The following is a 20825-nucleotide window of genomic DNA, read 5'->3' on the forward strand; positions in this document are numbered from 1 at the left end:
TCAATCTAGGTCTCTCAAAAGGTATTACATTACAATCAATTTTCCCGGCAGCACTGGCTTAGAAATAACCTGCTCACTGACACTCAGTTTGGGTTCTGCCAGAGCCACTCAGATCCAGACCTCATTACAATATTAATTCAACATGGACAGAAAAACTGAATTCCGAAGGCGAGGTGACAGTGACTGGCCTTGACACGAAGGGCCCGTTTGACAAAGTGACTTCACCCTTTTTGATTTCACTCTTCCACTCTCTTTACTCCTCTCACCTTTTTGTAGTATTGAGAACCATTGGCTTGATGGTAGTAGAGGAGACTGGAACATTAGCTATATAGTATGCTTTGATGAGTCTGACTGTGCTATTGCTCGACTAGTTTGTAGAATGGCACTCAATTTTGACACAACTCCCCAGATGTTTGTGATAATGATTTTGTAGGGTTGACTGCACAGGACGTGCCTTTGTTATCATATCCAATGCCTCTGTCAATGTAAGCTTGTTCATCCAAAGTTTATTCTCCTTCAACTTTTCTACAGTTTGACTCAATTGTACAGCTTGCTAGACTGATTCCAGAGGCAGTCAAGAATCATCAATCACATTGCTTTAATCCTGAAATCAGGTCTCATCCAGGCCAAGTCAGGCTGGCAGATTTCCTTCTCGGAGGCTTCTAAATCCCAAACTTACTTATTTACTTTACATTACCCTAGCCGCTTTGCTGAGATATGAACTAGTGTCTTTGAAGCATCTGGCCAATATTTAGATCACTGATCCAGCAACACCATAATGGTGTTTCCTTCCTCGAAAATAAATATCTCAAAACCGTACTGACTCGACAGCCTTTGGACAGCGAAAAAAAGGTGGGGTTTCCTGGCTGCTAACCTCAATAAATGCAGCAAGATCATTTCGATTGCTGGGCAAAACCTATGCACCTAGAAATAACAGTATTAAATTGGTACTACATCATGAGAAACCCAGCCACAGAAAAGTGAACTATTTAGTAAGGACCAGAAAAATAAGCCACTTGACTTGTAGCAAATTTACTTACGAAAGGTTAGTTGCTTCCTCTGATCCAGCATTATCCTTTCGGGTTAGACGTCGATAAAAGAAGCTACTAAAAATGTGAGTGCGCTCAGCAAGTTCTTTGGGTGCTTTCTCTAATAAAAGATACCTTAGATAAAATAAACACCAGTTAATGCAAAACTTTACATTGAATAAAGTTCTATGCGTAGCCAATGCTTCTTTCGTAGAATCACAGAATCCCTACAGTGTGGAAACAGGCCATTCGGCTCAACAAGTCCACACCGCCCCTCCGAAGAGCATCCCACCCTGACTCATTTCCCTCCCCTGCATTTCCCCATGTTTAACCCACCTAGCCTAAACATTCCTGGACACAATGGGCGATTTAGCATGGCAAATCCACCTAGCCTGCACATCTTCGGACTGTGGGAGGAAAGCGGAGCACCCGGAGGAAACCCATGCAGACATGGGGAGAATGTGCAAACTCCACGCATTTCTTTGATACAATTCAATATAGCATGAATAATCCAGTTAAATCATTGGATTAATTCCTAGTTTACATTAGGCATAAAAAGAGGCCCAGTCATTGATACTAGTATCGGTGGAATTTATTAATTATGGAAGATGGTATTTTCAAGATGAGGTGGTAAAATTTCAAGATTGCAATGTCACACTCTTCTGGCTGATCACACAAATGTGTTCCATTGAGCAACCCTTACAGGCATGAACAATTAAATAATACAGCAAAGTAAAAACACAATTTCCATAACTAATCAGTATGGGTACTTTGTTCTCAATGCAAAGGTGCTAGTTTTCATACTTCCCGGATTCTGCCAGTGGATCAATCACAATCTTTTGCCACATTTCCCTCTAGGCTGTCTGTTCCCTCGTTGACAATGGGATTCTTTTAGAAATTACTGAATTGACGTGATTTCCACTTTTTTTACACTTTATTTACATTGTAAAGTCCTTGAAAAAGTTAGACCTTGCTGAAAAAAGTGTAATGGGATTTTTAATGGTGCACTAAGTTGCAATTGCTGCTGTACAACCTCTTTGCCTGCAAAATGTGTGTATTTGTGCAACATAAACTGTCTCATTATGACAAACAAACAAAAATCCATATTTTAAAAATAAACTTCAAATTTAAGATATTTTAACTTCCATGTTAATCTCAATTTTTACTTTTTGTTCATTGAAAATTATAAAATGTATTAGGCAAAAGCAGTTTGTTAATTTGCAGTTTGCGTTGTGAGAATTCTTTACCACTATTAGCTATTTAGTCTGCTTGATTATATCACTGTTGTTAGATGCCAGAATGAACTTTATTTACAAGTGGTGAAACCCATGCCACAGAACTCGCTAGACTTTTGTGGCTACCTTTATTCTTGATCAATGGCAGACAGTCTATCTTCACTAACAGCAAAATCCAGGGCAATAAGAAATTTATTAGCCTGCCTCTACAACTGATGAGCTCTACATTCATTGAACTTGCAAAATTCTGTTGGCTGTGAACAAGGTGGTAAAAAGAAACAAAGATACAGACAACCAGTCAGGCTTTGCACCAACCGTGTTCAGTCAGGTTTTTAAATCAATATTCTCTCTTGACTTTCATAACATATTTTCTCAGTCATGTATTTGTGCGCTTGAGTCAATTTATAATAGTCTCCACAAAATCGTATCTGGTAACTTACTTCATAAACAAACTAATCTTTGAATGAAGATGTGCTATGTGACTTCTTTCTTACTCATTTTTAACTTGCAACTCCTGACATTTGGAACTGCCATGGACAGCAGTCAATTTAACTCTGTCAAATCTTAAAATCACAATCTTGAAAACCTAAAATTCCTTCCAAAGAGGAAAAGTGCACTGGAAACAGATTTTAACACAGAAAAGGGGCATTCAGGATCATATTTGGAACAATTTCGGAATATGTTGTTAACACCCTTTGCGAACATCCAAACAAGAACAATTGTTATGATTGCGGAATCTTTCTTCTCACATTTAACAGTGGCTGTTTCACCTCCAGCATTCTTGCAGTAAAATATTACAAGGCTGCAACAAAAAAATGCCTAAAAACTTACTTTAAATAGAAATCAATGATAACATCATTGAGAAACTCTCCTTCCTCCAAACATTCTAGGTCTTCAGTAGTCACAGCAAGACCTCCTTTAGTTGGAGGAGGGGGGAATACTATTATTCTGTGAGAGAAAGAAACACATTAAAATTACTGCCTCTTTTTAATAAAACTAAAATCGATAATCAGAATAAAATCATTTTAAATATGTAATACCAATGTTCATTTGTCACATATAGGAATAAATAACATGGCAGCAATCTTACGAGTATGGAATACATTTAACAAATGATATTAATTTTAATTTATTCATTTATGCATTTTTATCTGAGCCTCTAGGTATTTACAATTTATACACCAGATAAAGCTAGGGATTTCATGCATTATATATTTTGCCTATTATTAGTAAATCAGATAACATTAAATTTAGTTGTATTGAACAAATACAATCAGATCTACACCCCAATGGTCAAGCTCAAATCTACATTCCCAACTTATTCAAATCACAGAACTTTACAGTACAGAAGGCCAGTCAAACTACTGTGCCTGCACCAGCTGCCAAAAGAACTACCCAACTAGTCCCATTCTCCAGACCTTTCTCTGTAGCCCTTGAAATTCATCACTTTCAAATACATATACAGGTCTCTTTTGAAACCTCCAACGGAATCCACTTCCACCACTCTCCCAGCCATTCCAAATTCTACCAACATTGAGAAATGAAAGTTCTCCCCATTTACCTGTAGCTCAATTGCTGACAATCTTGAAATTGTGATACAAGTGGAAATGGAAACAAGAACAAAAACAAAAACAAAAACAGAAGTTGCTGGAAAAACTCTGCTTTCTCTCTACAGATGCTGCCAGACCTACTGAGTTAATGTTTTGAGTCCAACGATCCTTCTTCAGAACTGACTGTAGCTACGCAAGGTTGGTACATATGCTGTAGATGGTTGTGTGTGACTGCGCGAGAGAGAGAGATTGCGCGAGAGGGTGTGAATGTGTGAGACAAAAGTGAGAGCAGTAATTGGACAGACAAAGGAATGACAGCCTGAAAGAATCAACAGCTGCTAATGGGGACCATCAGTAGATAACAATAGGTTGGTTGTGATAGCAGGTCACGTAATGACAAGGCGTGGTGTGTGGGATTGCTGCAATACTGCCGCAAGCCCAAGACAGAGCTGTTGGCCAGGGAACAAGGTGGTGTGTTGAGGAGACAGGAAGCTCAGGGTCATTTTTGCAGACAGAACGTAGGTGTCCAGCAAAGCGGCTGCTCTGTGTTTCATCTCCCAAGTGTATTACAGACCACATTGTGAGCAGCGAATACAGTAGATTACATTTAGTGAAGTGCTAATGGAAGCAGAATATCCTTCTTTGCCCTGTTAAAATTATGAATAATTTGAACACTTCAGTTACGTTGCCCCTTAATCTTCTCTGCTCTGAGGAGAATAAGACCAATTTCTCTAATCTTTCTTTGTATCTAAAATCCCTCAATCCTGGTATCATTCTAGTAAATCTCCTTTGGACTCTCTCCAAGGTTTTGTCATTTTTCCTTAAATAACGTACCCAGAACCGAACACAATACTCCAAATGTGATTGACCAATTATTTGTAGAGGTGTAGCATCACTTCCTTGCTTTTATACCCTAGGCCTCTATTTACAAACCCAAATATCCTAGAGGCCTTCTTAACAACTGTTCCAACGTGCCTGGCCACCTTCAGAGAACTATGCACACCAACCCGGAGGTCCCTCTGCTCCTGTACTCTCCTCAAAGTTGTATCATTGCCCCTATATTATCGATGTTTCTTCTAATTAAATGTACTACCTCATTTCTCATGCACTGAAATTCACCTGTCAGGCATCTATCCATTTGGCCAACTTGAAATCGCTTAGTATCAGCCTCACAATTCACCATTCTCCCTAGTTCAGTATCACCAGCAAGTTTAGAGACTTTGTCCTCAATGTCCATTTCCAAATCCTTTATATAAATAAGAAAAGACAAGGACCCCAACACCGATCCCTTGGGAGTACCACTTTCAACTTGTCTCCAGTCAGAAATGCCCATCTATACCTAACCCTCTGATTCCCTCCTTTTAGGCAACATCTAATTCATGCTACTAAGGATCCATCAATCCCAAACACTTTAATTTTCTAACCAACCTGCCATGTGGCACTGTATCAAACGCTTTTTGAAAGTCCATAAATACAAAATTGGCAGCACCACTCTCATTCACTGCCTGTGTCACCTCCTCGAAGAAATCAAATTTGTCAGATATGACCTACCCTCAACAAAGCCATGTTTATTTTCTAGTATTAACTTGTATTTTTCTAGGTGTATTTTTACCTTAACCTGTATTATGGCCTCCATCAGTTTTCCAACTATTGACATCAACTGACAGGTCCATAGTTTCTGGGTTATATTTGGCCCCTTTCTTAAACAACAGTTTATCACATTTGCAATTTTCCATTCCCCATGACTAATACAACATACAGCGAAGCCTAAAAATTTTCTGTCAATGGCTCTGCCATTTGCTCCTTTACCTCTCTCAAGCAGCAATCTAGGATGCTTCCCATCCGGGCCTGGTAACTTCTCTACCTGGAATGCTGTCAGCCTTTTTAGCAGCTCTTCTTTATCACTATACTGCTTAGTTGCTCAATAGCCACATTTTCAATAACATTGTCACCATTTTCTAATTTGGTAAAGACAGAAGCAAAGTATTTATTTAGTATCTCTGCACTTCAGTGAGCAGCTTACCCTGCTTGCTCCTTATTGGCACCACACTATCCTTCACTAATCTATTATTATTAAGCTGTGTAAAGAACATTTCACTATTTGTTTTAGCACAGCCTACCATCCTTTACTTGTGGTTGTTCTTAGCCTTCCTTATTCTAGCCTTCGCCTCTCTCCTGCATTTGAGATACTCTTCCTGATTTCTATTGGTATTATTCTTCTGGTATGCACCACAGAGTGTCATTGAGTTCTACAGCTCCTTATGATTAGTACCAAGAATTAAAACTGTTGAAAACTAAGCCATTTTGTTCCTCTAAGTAACTTTACAACAATGTTTAAATGTCACCGCAAGGAACAGTGCGGAGTCCACTGCTTTCCATCACTGATATAAAATGATTTGGATGTGAATATAGGAGGTTGGTTAGTAAGTTTGCAGATGACACCAAAACTGGTGGTGTAGTGGAGTGTGAAGAAGTTTATCTCAGAATAAAACAGAACCTTGATCAGATGGGGCAATGGGTCAAGGAGTGGAAGATGGAGTTTAATTTAGATAAATGTAAGGTGTTACATTTTGGTAAGGCAAACCAGGGCAGGGCTTACACAGTTAACGGTAGGGCCCTGGGCAATGTTGCTGAACAAAGAGGCCTAGGGGTTCAGGTGCACAGTTCTTTGAAAATGGAGTCGCATTTAGACACTGTGATGAAGCAGGCATTTTGTCAGTGCATTGAGTATAGGAGTTGGAACATCCTATTACAGTTGGACAGGACATTGGTTAGGCCACTTTTGGAATACTGCATTCAATTCTGGTCTCCCCGCTATAGGAAAGACATTGTGAAACTTGAGAGAGTGCAGAAAAGATTTATAAGGATGTTGCCACGATTGGAGGATCTGAGCTACATGGAGAGATTGAACAGGCTGGGGCTTTTCTCCCTTGAGCATCAGAGGCTGAGGGGTAATCATATAAAAGGTTTATAAAATCATGAGGGATGTGGATAGGGTGAATAGCCAAAGTCTTTTCTCCCCCCAGGATAGAGGAGTCTAAAACTAGAAGGCATTGATTTAAAACAGACCTGAGGGGCAACATTTTCTAGCAGAGAATGATGAGTGTATGGAACAACCTGCCAGAGGAAGGGATGGAGGTGTGTACAATTACTACATTTAAAAGGCATCTGGATGGGTCTCTGAATACAAGGGGTTGAGAGGGCCAAATACTGGCAAAAGGGACTAGATCAATTTAGGAATATCTGGTCAACACAGATGAGTTGAACCGAAGGGTCTGATTCCATGCTGTCTCCTACCTCTTTCTTATTTTCTCATCAATATCCTTAGTTATTTAGGGTGCTCTAGCTTTGGATACCCTGTATTCATTTCTCATGGGTATGTAACTAGCTTGCATCCTTGTTAATCCACTTGAAATTCTCCCATTTTTGTTCATGGTTTTATCCACAAAATGCATTTCCAATCAATCTGCTCCAGTTTAACTTTCAGACCTCTAATACGCATCCTTTTCCAGTCTGAAATCTTAGTCCTTTACTGATATTATTGAGAATTATACTATGATCGTTATTTCGCAAATGCTGCCCGACTCTGACATTCTCCGCATGGCGCCCTCTCTGACAGGACGGGAAATGTACTGTTTCAAAAAATTCTCCTGCATACATTGCAGGAATTCCTCACCTTCTGCGCCCCACACTCTACATTTTCCAGTCTACCCTAAGGTAATTGAAATCACCAACTCTCAATCCTGTTTCTCCTCGGATTTCCACCATTGCCTACAAATGCTCTCTAATTCCTCCCCACTATTTGAAGGTCTATATTAAATATCCAACAAGGTCACTGTTCTCTTCTTGTTTCTCACCTCCAACCGTATAGATTGGAATTCAAGAACTGCATCTTGTTCAAGGGCAACAATACTATCTTTGACAAAGACTGCTACACCTCCTCCCTTATTACCCTGCCCATTTCTACTAAAAGCCTTATAACCCAGAATGTTAAGTATCCAAGATAACAAGGTGTAGAGCTGGATGAACACAGCAGGCCAAGCAGGGTCAGAAGAGCAGGAAGCCTAGACTCTAGGCCCGAAACGTCAGCCTTCCTGCTCTTCTGACGCTGCTTGGCCTGCTGTGTTCATCCAGCTCTACAACTTGTTATCTCTGATTCTCCAGCATCTGCAGTTCCTACTATCTCTGTTAAGTATCCAGTCCTGTTCTGTCAGTGTTACAATGTCATATCTCTTTGGAGTAATTTCTGCTTCCAATTTCCAAATTTTGTTCACTATACTCGATACAGTACATACACACAATTTAACCTTTCTTGTCCACTGGAAGTAGACCATTCTTTGTTCACTGTCAATATTCAAGCCTTCCCTCACTCCTTTTTCACCATTTATCATCTTCTCGTTGCACTCTCGGGTACTTCCAAAACTAGGCCCATTAGTTAACCCACCCCACTGCTTTACCATCTTCTCTACCATTAGGCAATACTGGGTTTGTAGCTGGGGTTACCCACAAGATTAAAAGAACACAGGTGAGGTTATAAACGCACATTTCCCAAGGCCTCAGAGCACAGCCAAAAAAGGTAATAAGTTATTGGCCCCGTACAACAGAAAATACTCAGGCCAGGTCAGTTATACAGAAATTTCAACCTTGTACAAATGCCCCTATACTGTGAGCATTAAAATTGCCTACAACTTATCCAAAAAATATTCAAAACATACTATTTAAAAAATTAAATCATTCAGGAATACATCTCATTGGAGTCAGACTTTGCAAGATATGTAGAATTTAACAATTGATATTCACTTGAAACCAAATCCTGCACCAACAGAAATGCTTGGTAACGTAACAGTGGCAAAATGAGACGTAAAAAGAAAGAATGTGACTCAAAATAACTTGTATCAAGTAGAATAAGATTTGATTACCAATTGATATTAAATCAAGATTCTTTAGAAACAGGGAGGTAGAGTACAATCAAAATAATAAGTTTTTCCATTAAGATCTCCCATGGAAAATGGCTTCCAATTTTACGGTACAATAGAAATGTATTGTTGTTGTGCGCTGTTTGGATCACCAAAACTATATGTACAATATGTTGCAATATATATAGTACCTTAAAAAAAAAAATCATGTGTCCCCCCCACTGAACTTTGCATTAAAATGTTCAATTAAATTGAGGTCAGAGTTAACATGACAAACAAAAATGATAGCAAAGATGAAATTTCAAGTCAAATTAGAACACTGACAGCACTATTAGACATGTCTAGCCTATAGATAACCCTATATATTTTCTAGAACATATAAAAATGCAAGAAATAGGGGCAGGATAGGCCATTAAGCCCCTCAAATCGGTTTCACCATTCAACAAGTTCATGGCTGATCTGCCCCAGGCCTCAATTCCTCTTTTGTATCAGCTGAGTCTAGCTATCATCTGTGATATTTCTAAAATCTACCTCCGTTAAATGCATGCAGTCATCTGGCCTCCATGACACATTGGGGTAGAGAATTCTAGGCATTCACTACTCTCCGGGAGAAGAGATTCCTTCGCATCTCAATTCTACATGAGTGCGTCTTATTCTGGAACAATATCCCCTAGTTTGAGATTCCTGCACTACTGGAAGTATTTTCTTTCTATCTATCCTTTCAAGTCCCCTTAAAAATATTTTATGTTTAAACAAGATCACCCCACGACACGGTAGTAATCAATTTCCCTAGAATGAACTAAAGATATGCCAAAATCATTAAACACAAAATGTAAATTAATAGAGATAACAAGGTGTAAAGCTGGATGAACACAGCAGGCTAAGCAGCATCAGAGGAGCAGGAAAGCTGACATTAAGAAGGGTCCAGACCCGAAACGTCAGCTTTCCTGCTCCTCTGATGCTGCTTGGCCTGCAGTGTTCATCCAGCTCTACATCTTGTTATCTCAGATTCGCCAGCATCGGCAGTTCCTACTATCTCTATGTAAATTAATATCTATTTTGTAGACTCTAAAAATCATAGAATAACTATGGAGTCCAGACCAGTCAAGATGGATGCATTAGATTCATCACGATGTGCCAAACAGTTAAAGCTGGCTCCTTCTAAGCCAGCAAGCGCACACATTTGATCAGATACACAAGTTAGTCAAAGCTGATCTTCAAGGAAAATTAGGGCTGCGGCACAAATAATAGCCTTGGCTAATGGTGCTCATATTGTCAGCAAAAATAATATATACTCTTTAAACTGTGTTAGTTTAGTGTACACTCATAATTGACTTACATAATTATGCAAACACATTCACTAATACACATGAATAACAAACAAGCTTACTTCTGAACTGGACCACTTTGTTTAAATGTGTGCTTTTCCTTCTCTTGCTTTGAAGCAATTGAAACCATATACTGGTCATTCCTTCGTATATGACACAGGGTGTAATTATTTGACTTCACTGAGCTTGTATTTTCTTCCTACACAAAGGTGAATGCAGAACAAGACAAATGCAAATCGGAAGGTTATTGTTCAAGAAGATTCTGCATTACAGGTTCTTTGCCAAGATCACTGATTTATCACACTGCTTTTCATTGTACATTTCTAATATGACAACAAATTCCTTTTAACGGGAACCGAAGCTGATTGCATTGCTGTTTCTTGTAAAGCCATAAATGGCGATTTCAACTTTACTTCAGTACAATTACTATATTCAGGCCTGGATGGTAAAAAAGGCACAAAAATTACGCAAATTCAATGTTTGAATATTTTAAAGTTAGTAAGTACATTTCAAATGTACTTGCAATCGATTGCATTACATTTTATTCATCAGTATTTGAGACAAATCTGTGAAAAGTTACATTACTGACCTTCAGATTTTTAAAAATGAAAATCCTGATTCATATTAAATATTCCCAGTTAAATCGAGAGCATACAAATGCAGAATTAAATTAAACCAGTTAGAAAGCTGGTGACAACATAGCTAAGGTCATTTTTGGAGCCCAGCCAAAATAAAATGCTTAACAGACAGTTTACTGCCTGTCGTCAAGGTTTCCAATACATTGAAGGTAAAAATCTAAGAAGTCAGGAGCTCCTCGGTGCCAGCAGTACTACCTGGATGGTTGCCACTGCTCAATTAACTGTAAGTCCCAGACCAAGAACAGTGCAGAAGGTAATGGTCAGTGTGTGAGTTTACAAGAGTCAGACAGACGCCAGTAAGCATGGGGACTTCTATATGGCATTTTGAGGTTGGGCTTTTTCAGGGGTAACTCCTCACCTCTGGCAGGGCCCTCAGTTTTCCATACCCACAGGTAGGCTGCTCCATGTGGCATGGGTTACCCAATGCTGACAGCATACTTGCAGTGTGGGGAATGAAATCCTCAAGTGGGCTCTTAGTTGTCAATTAAGGGTCTCAGATAGCTGTCTATGGTGGGAAGACCAGGATAGTTATCAGGAAGGCAACACGATTGATTAATTGTTTCCTCCCAAACCTGGAAAATTCCAAGTGGGTTTATTAGCTTCTTATAGCCTCAAATGAGTTGAAATAGTCCCAAGTATTTCAGAGGATCCTCATTTTTTCCATAAATGCAATAGTTGCTGTGGATCTGTCTTAATCAACTAAGTCACCTGAGATAAATGGGACTCCAGTGACAACGTAGTCATATCCACTTGTTCTTGTAAGGTTTTGCAGCACAATGACAGGAAGGAGCTCTGCTCTGAACTAAACCTAGCCAGTAGCTGATAAATTTCATCCAATGGCATGATATCACACAAGTCTGTAACCTCATTCTTTTCACCTATATCAATCATGATTTTCTTCAAAGTTGCTGTTTCTGTTGCTTGCAAAGGTTTGAAAAGTTGAATGAAGATAAATTCATTGCAATTATCTGCAAAGAGAAACAGCTGTAATGAAGTACAGGAATGAACAAAAACAAAGTAAGTTTTCCATTTAGCTTGCTGCTTTGAAAATGTGGATCGCGTACAAAGGATCTTGACTACACCTCAGGATATAGGAACTGCTGCAGTTTTGAAAAAAAAAAAAATCTTTCCCCCGTTTTATGGAAATCAAATTTAGAACCAAGGTCCTGATATTAACTTTGGGCAAATCTGTTGTTGAGTTCTAAACTCACCTCCTGCCCAAAAATAAACAGGCTTAAGACATTCTAGCTCCCTGGTCTTAGGAAAGATCTGTGTGTTAACAGACAAATGGATTTTCTACCTGCTTTGCTGATATAATGGGAAACCAATTCAATTCCACAGCACAACTTCTGATGGCTTTGCCAGATACTTATTTAAAGCAGAGATGTGTCTTAAAGTAAAATTTGTACACCCAAAATGGAAAAAAATACATTGTTTAAAAAAAATGTAAAAAACAGAGCCAGAAGGAGAACAAATACACACTTACAATTATGTTTTGAAGAACTGGTTTGTAACAGTTTGTTTACTTCATCGATATAATCTGCAGCAAACCATAAGAAAATAACGGAGTGATTCTCACAGACTGTGTCAAACAGACTGTACTTCTTTAAGTGAAAGGTATCCAGTAGTAATGAATGGTTTATATCACAAGGACCTGTTTAAATTCAAAGACAAATTCCATATTTTGAGATAAAGTAACTTACTAATAATCATTATTCAAGTGCACTGAAAATAGAGGACTGACACTCCTAAAGTTAGCCAACTACTTTTGAAAAAAAAGACTAGAATAATAATTGCCAAAATTTTGTGCTGAGGCTGTTGCAACCCCAAGACCAAGTGGAAAGCTGACTGTAAGCACACTCCCTTGGGCCAGGCAGCTTCTCACTTAGTTCTGGGCAGGGCTTTACACCTTTAATCCATCTACGCCCCATATTCCCAGATTACCCCCTCTGAAGATGATCACCGGACCCAAAACAATGACTGTGCTTTCTCTCCACAGATGCTACTAGATCTGACAAGGTTCTCCAGCAATTTCTGCTTTTGTTTCCCAGCTAAAAGTCTGTGTATATTCAAAGCTTTGATAAACAATGATAAAGCACCCACAATCTTCTGGGATAATGAATTCCAAAGATTTAACAGGCCTTTGAGTGAAAATATTTCCCCTCTCCGTTTTAAATGATGGGCTATCATGAGATTGTAACCTATGTTTCAGATTCCCAGACATATTTAGCGTCTACCCTATGAAGCCCTTCATTATCTATGTTTCAGTGAAAGAACCTCTCATTTTTCTAAAGTCCAGAGAGTACAGCCTCAATTCACTCAGCCTAACAAAAGAATGTCTTCTTGCCCCAGTATCCTATCTCCTGAACTATAATCAGTCCTAACTGGATTCCCCTTCCTAACTTGAGCACTGAGGTTAAATGCACAACCACTCTAGCAGACATCAGCAAGTTAACAGACCATGGATGAACCCTAAACAATAAAACAAAAAAAAAAAACTGCGGATGCCGGAAATCAGAAACTAAAGCAGAAATTGCTGGTGAAACTCAGCAAGTCTGGCAGCATCTGTGGAGACAAAACAGAGTTAAAGTTTCAGGTCCAGTGACTCTTCTTTTGAACCTGAAGAAGGGCCACCAGATCAGAAACGTTAGCTCTGCTTGGTCTCCAACAGATGCTGCCTGACCTGCTGAGATTCTCCAGCAATTTCTGCTTTTGTCATGGATTAACCCTGGCAGTTTCATGGTTTTTATGGCTCAACCATTCCCTGGAGGAAAAAAATAATACTGAAATACATCAAAGGGCAAATCCAGTTCTATAAAGATTAAAAAACAGGTTAGGTATAAACACAAAATTCGGTTAGAATTTACTGACAGTGGATTTTGCACCTCTGTTTAATAAACCCATTTATCATTATATATGATTATAAAATTACAATTATTTGAAAATAGCATGTTTAAAAATAATTCATTTAGAACACACCCATTTCTATTGTCTAGAATTGTTCTATTGTTCAATGCACAAAATAGGCATTCATTAAGATTTTTTTTGAAAAAAAAAGACTTTCAAACATAGGACAGTCTTAAATCTAACAATAATAAATTAAAAACAAAAATAGAGATTGCTGGAAAAGCTCAGCAGGTCTAGCAACATCTGTGAAGAGAAAAGAATTAAAATTTTGAGTCCAGTGACCCTTCCTCAGAACTGATGGTAGCTAGGAAAATGTTGGTTTATATGCAGAAGATAGGGTGGGTTGGTGGGGGGAGGTAAGAAGTAAATGATAGGTGGGGACAGCCCAAAGAGAGGGAAAGACAGTTGGACAGACAAAGGAGTGGATAACAATCTGGCTGGGAGGGTGAATGGCTGTTAATGGAGACTGTTAGTGGCTAACAAAAAGGTAGTGTGTAATGGTAGACTATATCATAACAAGAGATAGTAGGAACTGCAGATGCTGGAGAATCTGAGACAACAAGGTGCAGAGCTGGATGAACACAGCAGGCCAAGCAGCATCATAGGAGCAAAAAGGCTGACGTTTCGGGCCTAGACCCTTCTTCAGAATATGCACCTCTGTTTAATAAACCCATTTATCATTATGAATGATTATAAAATTACAATTATTTGAAAATAGCATGTTTAAAAATAATTCATTTAGAATTTACCCATAACAAGGCCTGGTGTTTGGTGTTTGGGGTTGGGGGGTAGGATATGGGAGAGTGCAGCCTCTAAAATTATTGAACTCAATATTGAGTCCGGAGGGCTACAAGGTCCCCAAGCAGAAGATGAGGTATTGTTCCACCAGATTGCACTGAGCTTCGCTGGAATACTGCAGCAAGCAACAATGAATTAAATGCGTTGCTATTTAAATATTTCACTACACCACTATCCATTTTATTATGAGATCACCTAGAGTGTAAAATCCATTCTCCCTTGTTAACAATAAAAAGCTTATTCATTTCTAATTCATTCTGCAACCACATTTAATATAAATTATTTACCTGAAAAGGATATTGCAATGTTGTCATGACTAAACTGTGAGAAAAACAAAGCAAAAACCATTAAAGAAACTTGAAAAAGACATTTCAAATATGCTCATACTGTCATAAAATGAGTTCTGGCTGGATTAGACTCCATTTAATTACAGATGTACAGGGTAACGAATGAGTTCCATTTTTGAGTACATTTGTAAGTTAATTTGTATACACAGTACAATATAAAACAGACGTTCCTAAGTCTGAGAAAACGTTTGCATGGTGGATGTTTAAAATTGATATTGTGAAGGTAGGATCTCTTTTGTACCTACAAACCTTCATAAATTGAGGACCACCTGTACATTCAAACCAATCTAAAAAACTCTCAAATCAACAATAATACGGAAAGCTATGCAATCCCTCAAAAAAAAAATCTGTGCTTTGCCAAAGGTTACTACTTTACAGCAAATAAGATAAAGTCATTTCTACTGGGTCCAGCCAGAATTTGGGAGTTCATATTTCACAGCTCCCTTCCATGTCCCATGCAAATCAAAACCCCTGCCTATCACAAATGATAATAAGAAAGCAATGAGAGTCTTGTCATAACTTAAATTTCAGCTTTATCCAATATTCAATTAACTGCTGATAGGGAAAAGAACACAAATTTACAGATTAACTGGTCTACAAATTAAAATACTGAACAACATAGAACAGTGCAACACAGGAACAGGCCTTTCAGCTCACCATGTCTGTGCCAACCATGATACTATGTTAAACTAATCCCACGTGCCTGCACATGGTCCTTATCCCTCTGTTCCCTTCCCGTTCATGTGTCTGTCTAAACGAGTCATAAACTTTGCTACTGTATGCTTCTACCACCTACCCTGGCAGCATGTTCCAAGCACCTACCACCCTCTGTGTAAAAAAAAAAAAAACTTGCCTCACACATCTCCAGGTTGCAGAAGTAAAATGGTTGGAGGTTTTGGAGGGACTTGTAGACGAAGATAAGGATTTTAAGTTTGATCCATTAAGGGTCTGGAAGTCAATGCAGATTAGAACTATAGAGGAAAGAGACAGCATTACATTTGATGGAGCCAATGGATAGGCCTTTGGAAATGTGGAGGTAAACGCATGGATGCTGAAGACAAAGGCAGTCCTGAGACAAGCAGAATGAAACCATTCAAGAGCAATTCCACAGACAAGAGGCACTGAAGAAGACGGAATGATCACTGCAGAGAAACGGAGGAAGATGAGCAAGGATAAACCGTCATGGTGCATTACGTAAGGTGATACACATAGGGGAGTGCTGATATAAACCAAGTTCAATGCTAGATCTGAGCACAAAGCAAGACGGAAGAAAAAAAAAGAAAAGAATTGAGAGACAGCTACACATTCAAAGATGTGATTAGATGGAACAAAAAGATACATGAAGTGTAGACTTTCATGGTGGAAAATCTGGAAGTTATGCAAGCTCAAATAGCTCACAAAGTGACGCAATCATTCTAGTTCCTGTTTACATCCAAAAGCATTTTCGCCCCTGATCTTTTTTTTGATCTTACTCTAGGATCTTTCTAAATGCCAAAAAAAAATCAAAACCCCTCACCACAAACACACAGTCTCCTCTCTTAATGGTAATAACTCTAATCCATTAAGGCCCAGGATTTCAGAACAGCTGCCATCACTCTCTTGCTTAACCAAAACCAATCCACCATTTTGTTAATACTGGGATTTTGTTTCCATCCTCAAAGTAGAAAATTGATTTTCTTTTAAATACATTCATGGAGTGTGCGTATCGTTGGCATTGTTGCATCCCAAAATCACCTCAAGCACAAGGTTGAGAGCAAGCTACTTAAGCCACTGCAATCCATGTGGCTAAGGCAATTAACAGTGCTGATAAGTAGGAAGCTCCAGGATTTTGACTCAGCAATAACAAAGGAAGACATTATATTTCTATGTTAGGATGGTGCGAGACTTTGGAGCAGTAGTGCTCAGGTGAACTTGCTGCCATTGCCCTAGTTGATCAAGTCTGGGTTGAGGCAGTTTTGAAGGAACATTGGTAGTTACTGCATTGTATTGTGCAGATGGTACCCACTGCAAACAAAGTCCAATCGCTTTAAATGAAAGTTTAGTACAAAATGGTGTTAGCAGATTATTTTAATTCAGATTTGTGCTTTTGTATTTTTGTTTCTCCAGTATGACCAGCACTGATACAACTCTGATTTCATTCTTCTATAGTGCTGTACATATAGGCTGCCTGGGAGCTATTGGGAAGAACAGCAATATGATTAAGGCGATTTGATGAAGGGGCTTAAAACCTACAAGTTAAAAATCTCTTTCTGACTGCAAGTACTAACATGTTAATAAGTAAACTGTGCTCTGATGTACTGCATGATCAGGGTAAGCTCCAATAAAGTTTCTCACTGTAGGCCTCCAGTGGCAGTACAAAGTACAACATCAGTATCAAAGTATACTTTCAGTGTATATTTTGTTACATGAAATGCAATGGACAATACGCCTATTTCGCCCTCCCTTTCAAATTTGGTCATGAAAACTTAAAATGATGTTTATAAAGATAACATACCTTTACAGAACCTTGTTCATTGCCATCAATTTCCCCCATATGCAGGGCAGCAAATGCTAGATCCATTGTTGTTTCAGTTATTGTAAAATTATTTTCCAAACAGCAGTCCATACTTTGGATCACATCTATTAATTTATTCTTCTCAGTTACTTCATATGCACCCTGAATACAACAGGTAAACAACATTAATGAAATACGAGTTTTCCTTTCGTTTCATTTTTTGTTAAATTTGTTGTGCAATCATTCAACATTTTTATTTACTAAATAGGATGTTAATTTTCACTGGCTGTGTTTGAGATGAACAGAGAATCAATGGTCTCAAGTGTCAACTTTGCTAACACCAATGATGCACCAATAAAAGCTGTCGTGCCAGTGGGTGCTCAAAGCTCCTGCCTGTTACAGCCAATATACAGACTATCACAATTGCAATTTACGGTCAGAACAATTGCTGATCAGTTGCATGATAGCTGGAACAAAAACAAAAGCATTTTACCAAAGTAACAGTCAAACCTTGACTCAGTCTTCTCCCCTATGGTCCAATCCCTACCCACATACATCCATGATTCATCAGACGCCTTAGGTCGGTTTCAAAACTTCCAGTTTACCGACTCCAGCCACCTCCTCTTTACCATGGATGTGCAATCCCTTTACACGTCCATTCCCCACCAGGAGGGTCTTAGGGCTCTCTGCTTCTTCCTGGAGCAAAGACCTGAACCATCCCCACCAACCACCACCCTCCTCCGCTTGGCCGAGCTTGTCCTCACCCTCCACAACTTCTCTTTCAACTTCTCTCATTTTCTTCAGGTAAGAGGGGTTGCCATGGGTACCCGCATGGGCCCTAGTTATGCCTGTCTCTTTGTAGGGTACGTGGAATATTCCTTGATCCAGCCCTATTCCGGCCCCCATCCACAACTCTTTCTCCGATACATCGATGATATCAAAGGTGCTGCTTCCCTCTCCCGTCTGGAATTGGAAAACTTCATCCATTTCGCCTCCAATTTCCACCCTGCCCTCACTTTCATCTGGTCTATCTCTGACTCCTCCCTTCCCTTCCTCAACATTCCCGTTTCCATTTCTGGGGATAGACTGGCCACTAATATCCATTACAAACCCACTGACTCCCACAGCTACCTGGACTATACATCCTCACACCCCACTTCCTGTAAAGACTCCATCCCATTCTCTCAGTTCCTCCGTTTCCATCGCAAATGTTCAGATGAGGCCAACTTCGACAAGGGAGCCTCCGAAATGTCCACCTTCTTCCTCAAGCGAGGATTCCCCAGCTCCGTTGTCGACAGGGCCCTCAACCAGGTCCGATCCATCTCCCACACTTCCGCCCTCACCCCTTCTCTTCCCTCCCACAGAGACAGGGCTCCCCTTATCCTCACTTACCATCCCACCAGCATCCACATCCAGAAGATCATCACATGCCATTTCTGCACCTCCAGCAAGATTCCACCACCACATTCCCGTCCCCTCCCTTGTCCGCCTTCCGCAGAGACTGTTCCCTCTGGGACACCCTGGTCCACACTTCCTTCACCCCCGACACCTCCCCACAGCCCTACGGTAGCTTCCCCTGTAACCGGGGAAGGTGCAACACCTGCCCCATTTACCTCCTCCCTCCCCAGCATCCAAGGGCCCAAACATACCTTCCAGGCAAAGCAACACTTCACCTGCACTTCCCACAATTTAGTCTACTGCATTCGCTGCTCACAACGTGGTGTCCTCTACATTGGGGAAATGAAGCGTAGACTTGGCGACCGCTTCACAGAACACCTACATTCTGCTCGCAAAAAAGACCCTGAACTACCTGTTGCCTGCCACTTCAATGCACCACCCTGCTCCCTGGCCAACATCTCTGTCACTGGCTTGCTGCAGTGTTCCAGTGAAGCCCAACGCAAACGCAAGCTGGAGGAACAACACCTCATTTTCCGCTTAGGTAACCTACAGCCCTCCGGACTCAATATTGAGTTCAATAATTTTAAGGTCTAAACTCTGCCATGTCCCAGCCCCCCATCCCACACACCAGGCCTTGTTATCACATAGCCTGCCATTACACACCCCCTGTTGTTAGTCACTAACAGTCCTCATTAACAACTATTCACCCTCCTAGCCTGATCGTTAGCAACTCCTTTGTCTGTCCAACTGTCTTCTCTCTCTTTGGGCTCAATCCTATCGTTTACTCCCTACCCCACCCACCTCCCCCTATTTTCTGCAAATAAACTGACATTTTCCCAGCCACCATCAGTTCTGAGGAAGGGTCACCAGACCCGAAACTTTAACTCTGTTTTCTCCTTCTCAGATGCTGCCACACCTGCTGAGCTTTTACAAAAACAAAGTTGCTGGAAGAGTTAAATTATTTGTCATCCCAAAAACGAAGGTAAACATCACTTTAAGGGGAGATTGAAATATTCATCAGAAGACAGAGCCAGTCATTCTTAATCATGGATTTTAAATTTACATTTAACGAAAACTCAAAATATCAGTCACAAGCCCTCAGTGAATTTACCTCTGATATATAGATGGTTATAAAATCACAAGATATTTACTTTGCATTTTATGTGTTTATAAGCTTCTTAACTGAACAGCAGCTTTTAGAAGTAATGAACTGTACACGACAAGGTATACTTGTACTCGTTTTTGCAAAAGCACAAAATGCACTGAACAAATCAAGAATCATATCAGAACACTACAATAAATGCCTTAAAATGCAAATGATGAGATACATTATAACATAAATATTTCATTAAATTCTAATAAGTTAGTAAGCAGGTTATCTGCAGCATTACTTCACTATTAAAGGTCTCTAATGCAAAACAGTCGCTTAAATTCTTAGAGTGTAGTGTCATACATGCCTTGATATTCTCTAGTTCCAGTTTTGCTGATGCAATCTCAGACTCTCTTTTATTGCTCTCAGTTGACAATGGCCTACTTCCCAGACGTAAACGCTTAATTTCTGGAGTTAACATGGTGCCATGGATACTGGAGTCTATTTTATCCGTATCTTCTTCATCACTGGAAAGCACAACTGAGGAAAAAAAAACATTAAAGTTGACTAAGGTTCATTCCAATTTATTTCAGATTAAATAATATTTTGTTTCCTACTGCTGTTCAGTAGATAGGTGGTAAAATCATTAACTTATTTTCAGATGGAGAAAGATATATCTCAACAGTTTCACATTTCTAGGAATAAAAAGTTAGCCTGCTAATCTGCGTTAAAACTTCGAATCCATAGCTAGCACGTATTTTCTTTCAGAAAAATAAATAGGGTATTATTTCCTGGAGATGCAAGCATAAAAAGATATCCCACACTGTATCTGGCAACAAAATCAAGATCTGCATGATTATTAAAATTAGTAGAATGCAACAACCTGTTCATAGTTGTCATCAGCAGCAATTAAGCACTTCTATGTAAAAAAGAAATTGATTAATTCAAAATGAAACACATGGCCCAATAACCAAACAAAAACTCACTGTTAAGGAGACAACAAGGTGCAGGGCTGGATGAACACAGCAGGCCAAGCAGCATCATAGGAGCAGAGAGGCTGACGTTTCGGGCCTAGACCCTTCATCAGAAAAGGGGG

The 20825-nt window shown here is 39.6% G+C and overlaps 1 protein-coding gene across 1 annotated transcript in view; it reads right to left on the minus strand.

Annotated features, from left to right (window-relative positions):
• senp7 (SUMO specific peptidase 7) overlaps nt 1-20266 on the minus strand; it is a 37428-nt gene extending 17162 nt beyond the window's left edge. Inside the window, exons 1-8 of the mRNA XM_048602742.1 lie at nt 20097-20266; nt 17242-17403; nt 14688-14721; nt 12182-12349; nt 11404-11663; nt 10120-10256; nt 3095-3211; nt 1041-1163 (exon numbers count right to left, since the gene is read on the minus strand). Of these exons, the coding sequence (XP_048458699.1) occupies nt 1041-1163; nt 3095-3211; nt 10120-10256; nt 11404-11663; nt 12182-12349; nt 14688-14721; nt 17242-17403; nt 20097-20210 (1115 nt within the window). The 5' untranslated portion in view covers nt 20211-20266. The remainder of the gene's footprint in view (nt 1-1040; nt 1164-3094; nt 3212-10119; nt 10257-11403; nt 11664-12181; nt 12350-14687; nt 14722-17241; nt 17404-20096) is intronic.
• Between the last annotated feature and the right edge of the window lie 559 nt (nt 20267-20825).

Source organism: Rhincodon typus, chromosome 11 (genome assembly GCF_021869965.1).
Source record: "Rhincodon typus isolate 14 chromosome 11, sRhiTyp1.1, whole genome shotgun sequence".
NCBI lineage: Eukaryota > Metazoa > Chordata > Chondrichthyes > Orectolobiformes > Rhincodontidae > Rhincodon > Rhincodon typus.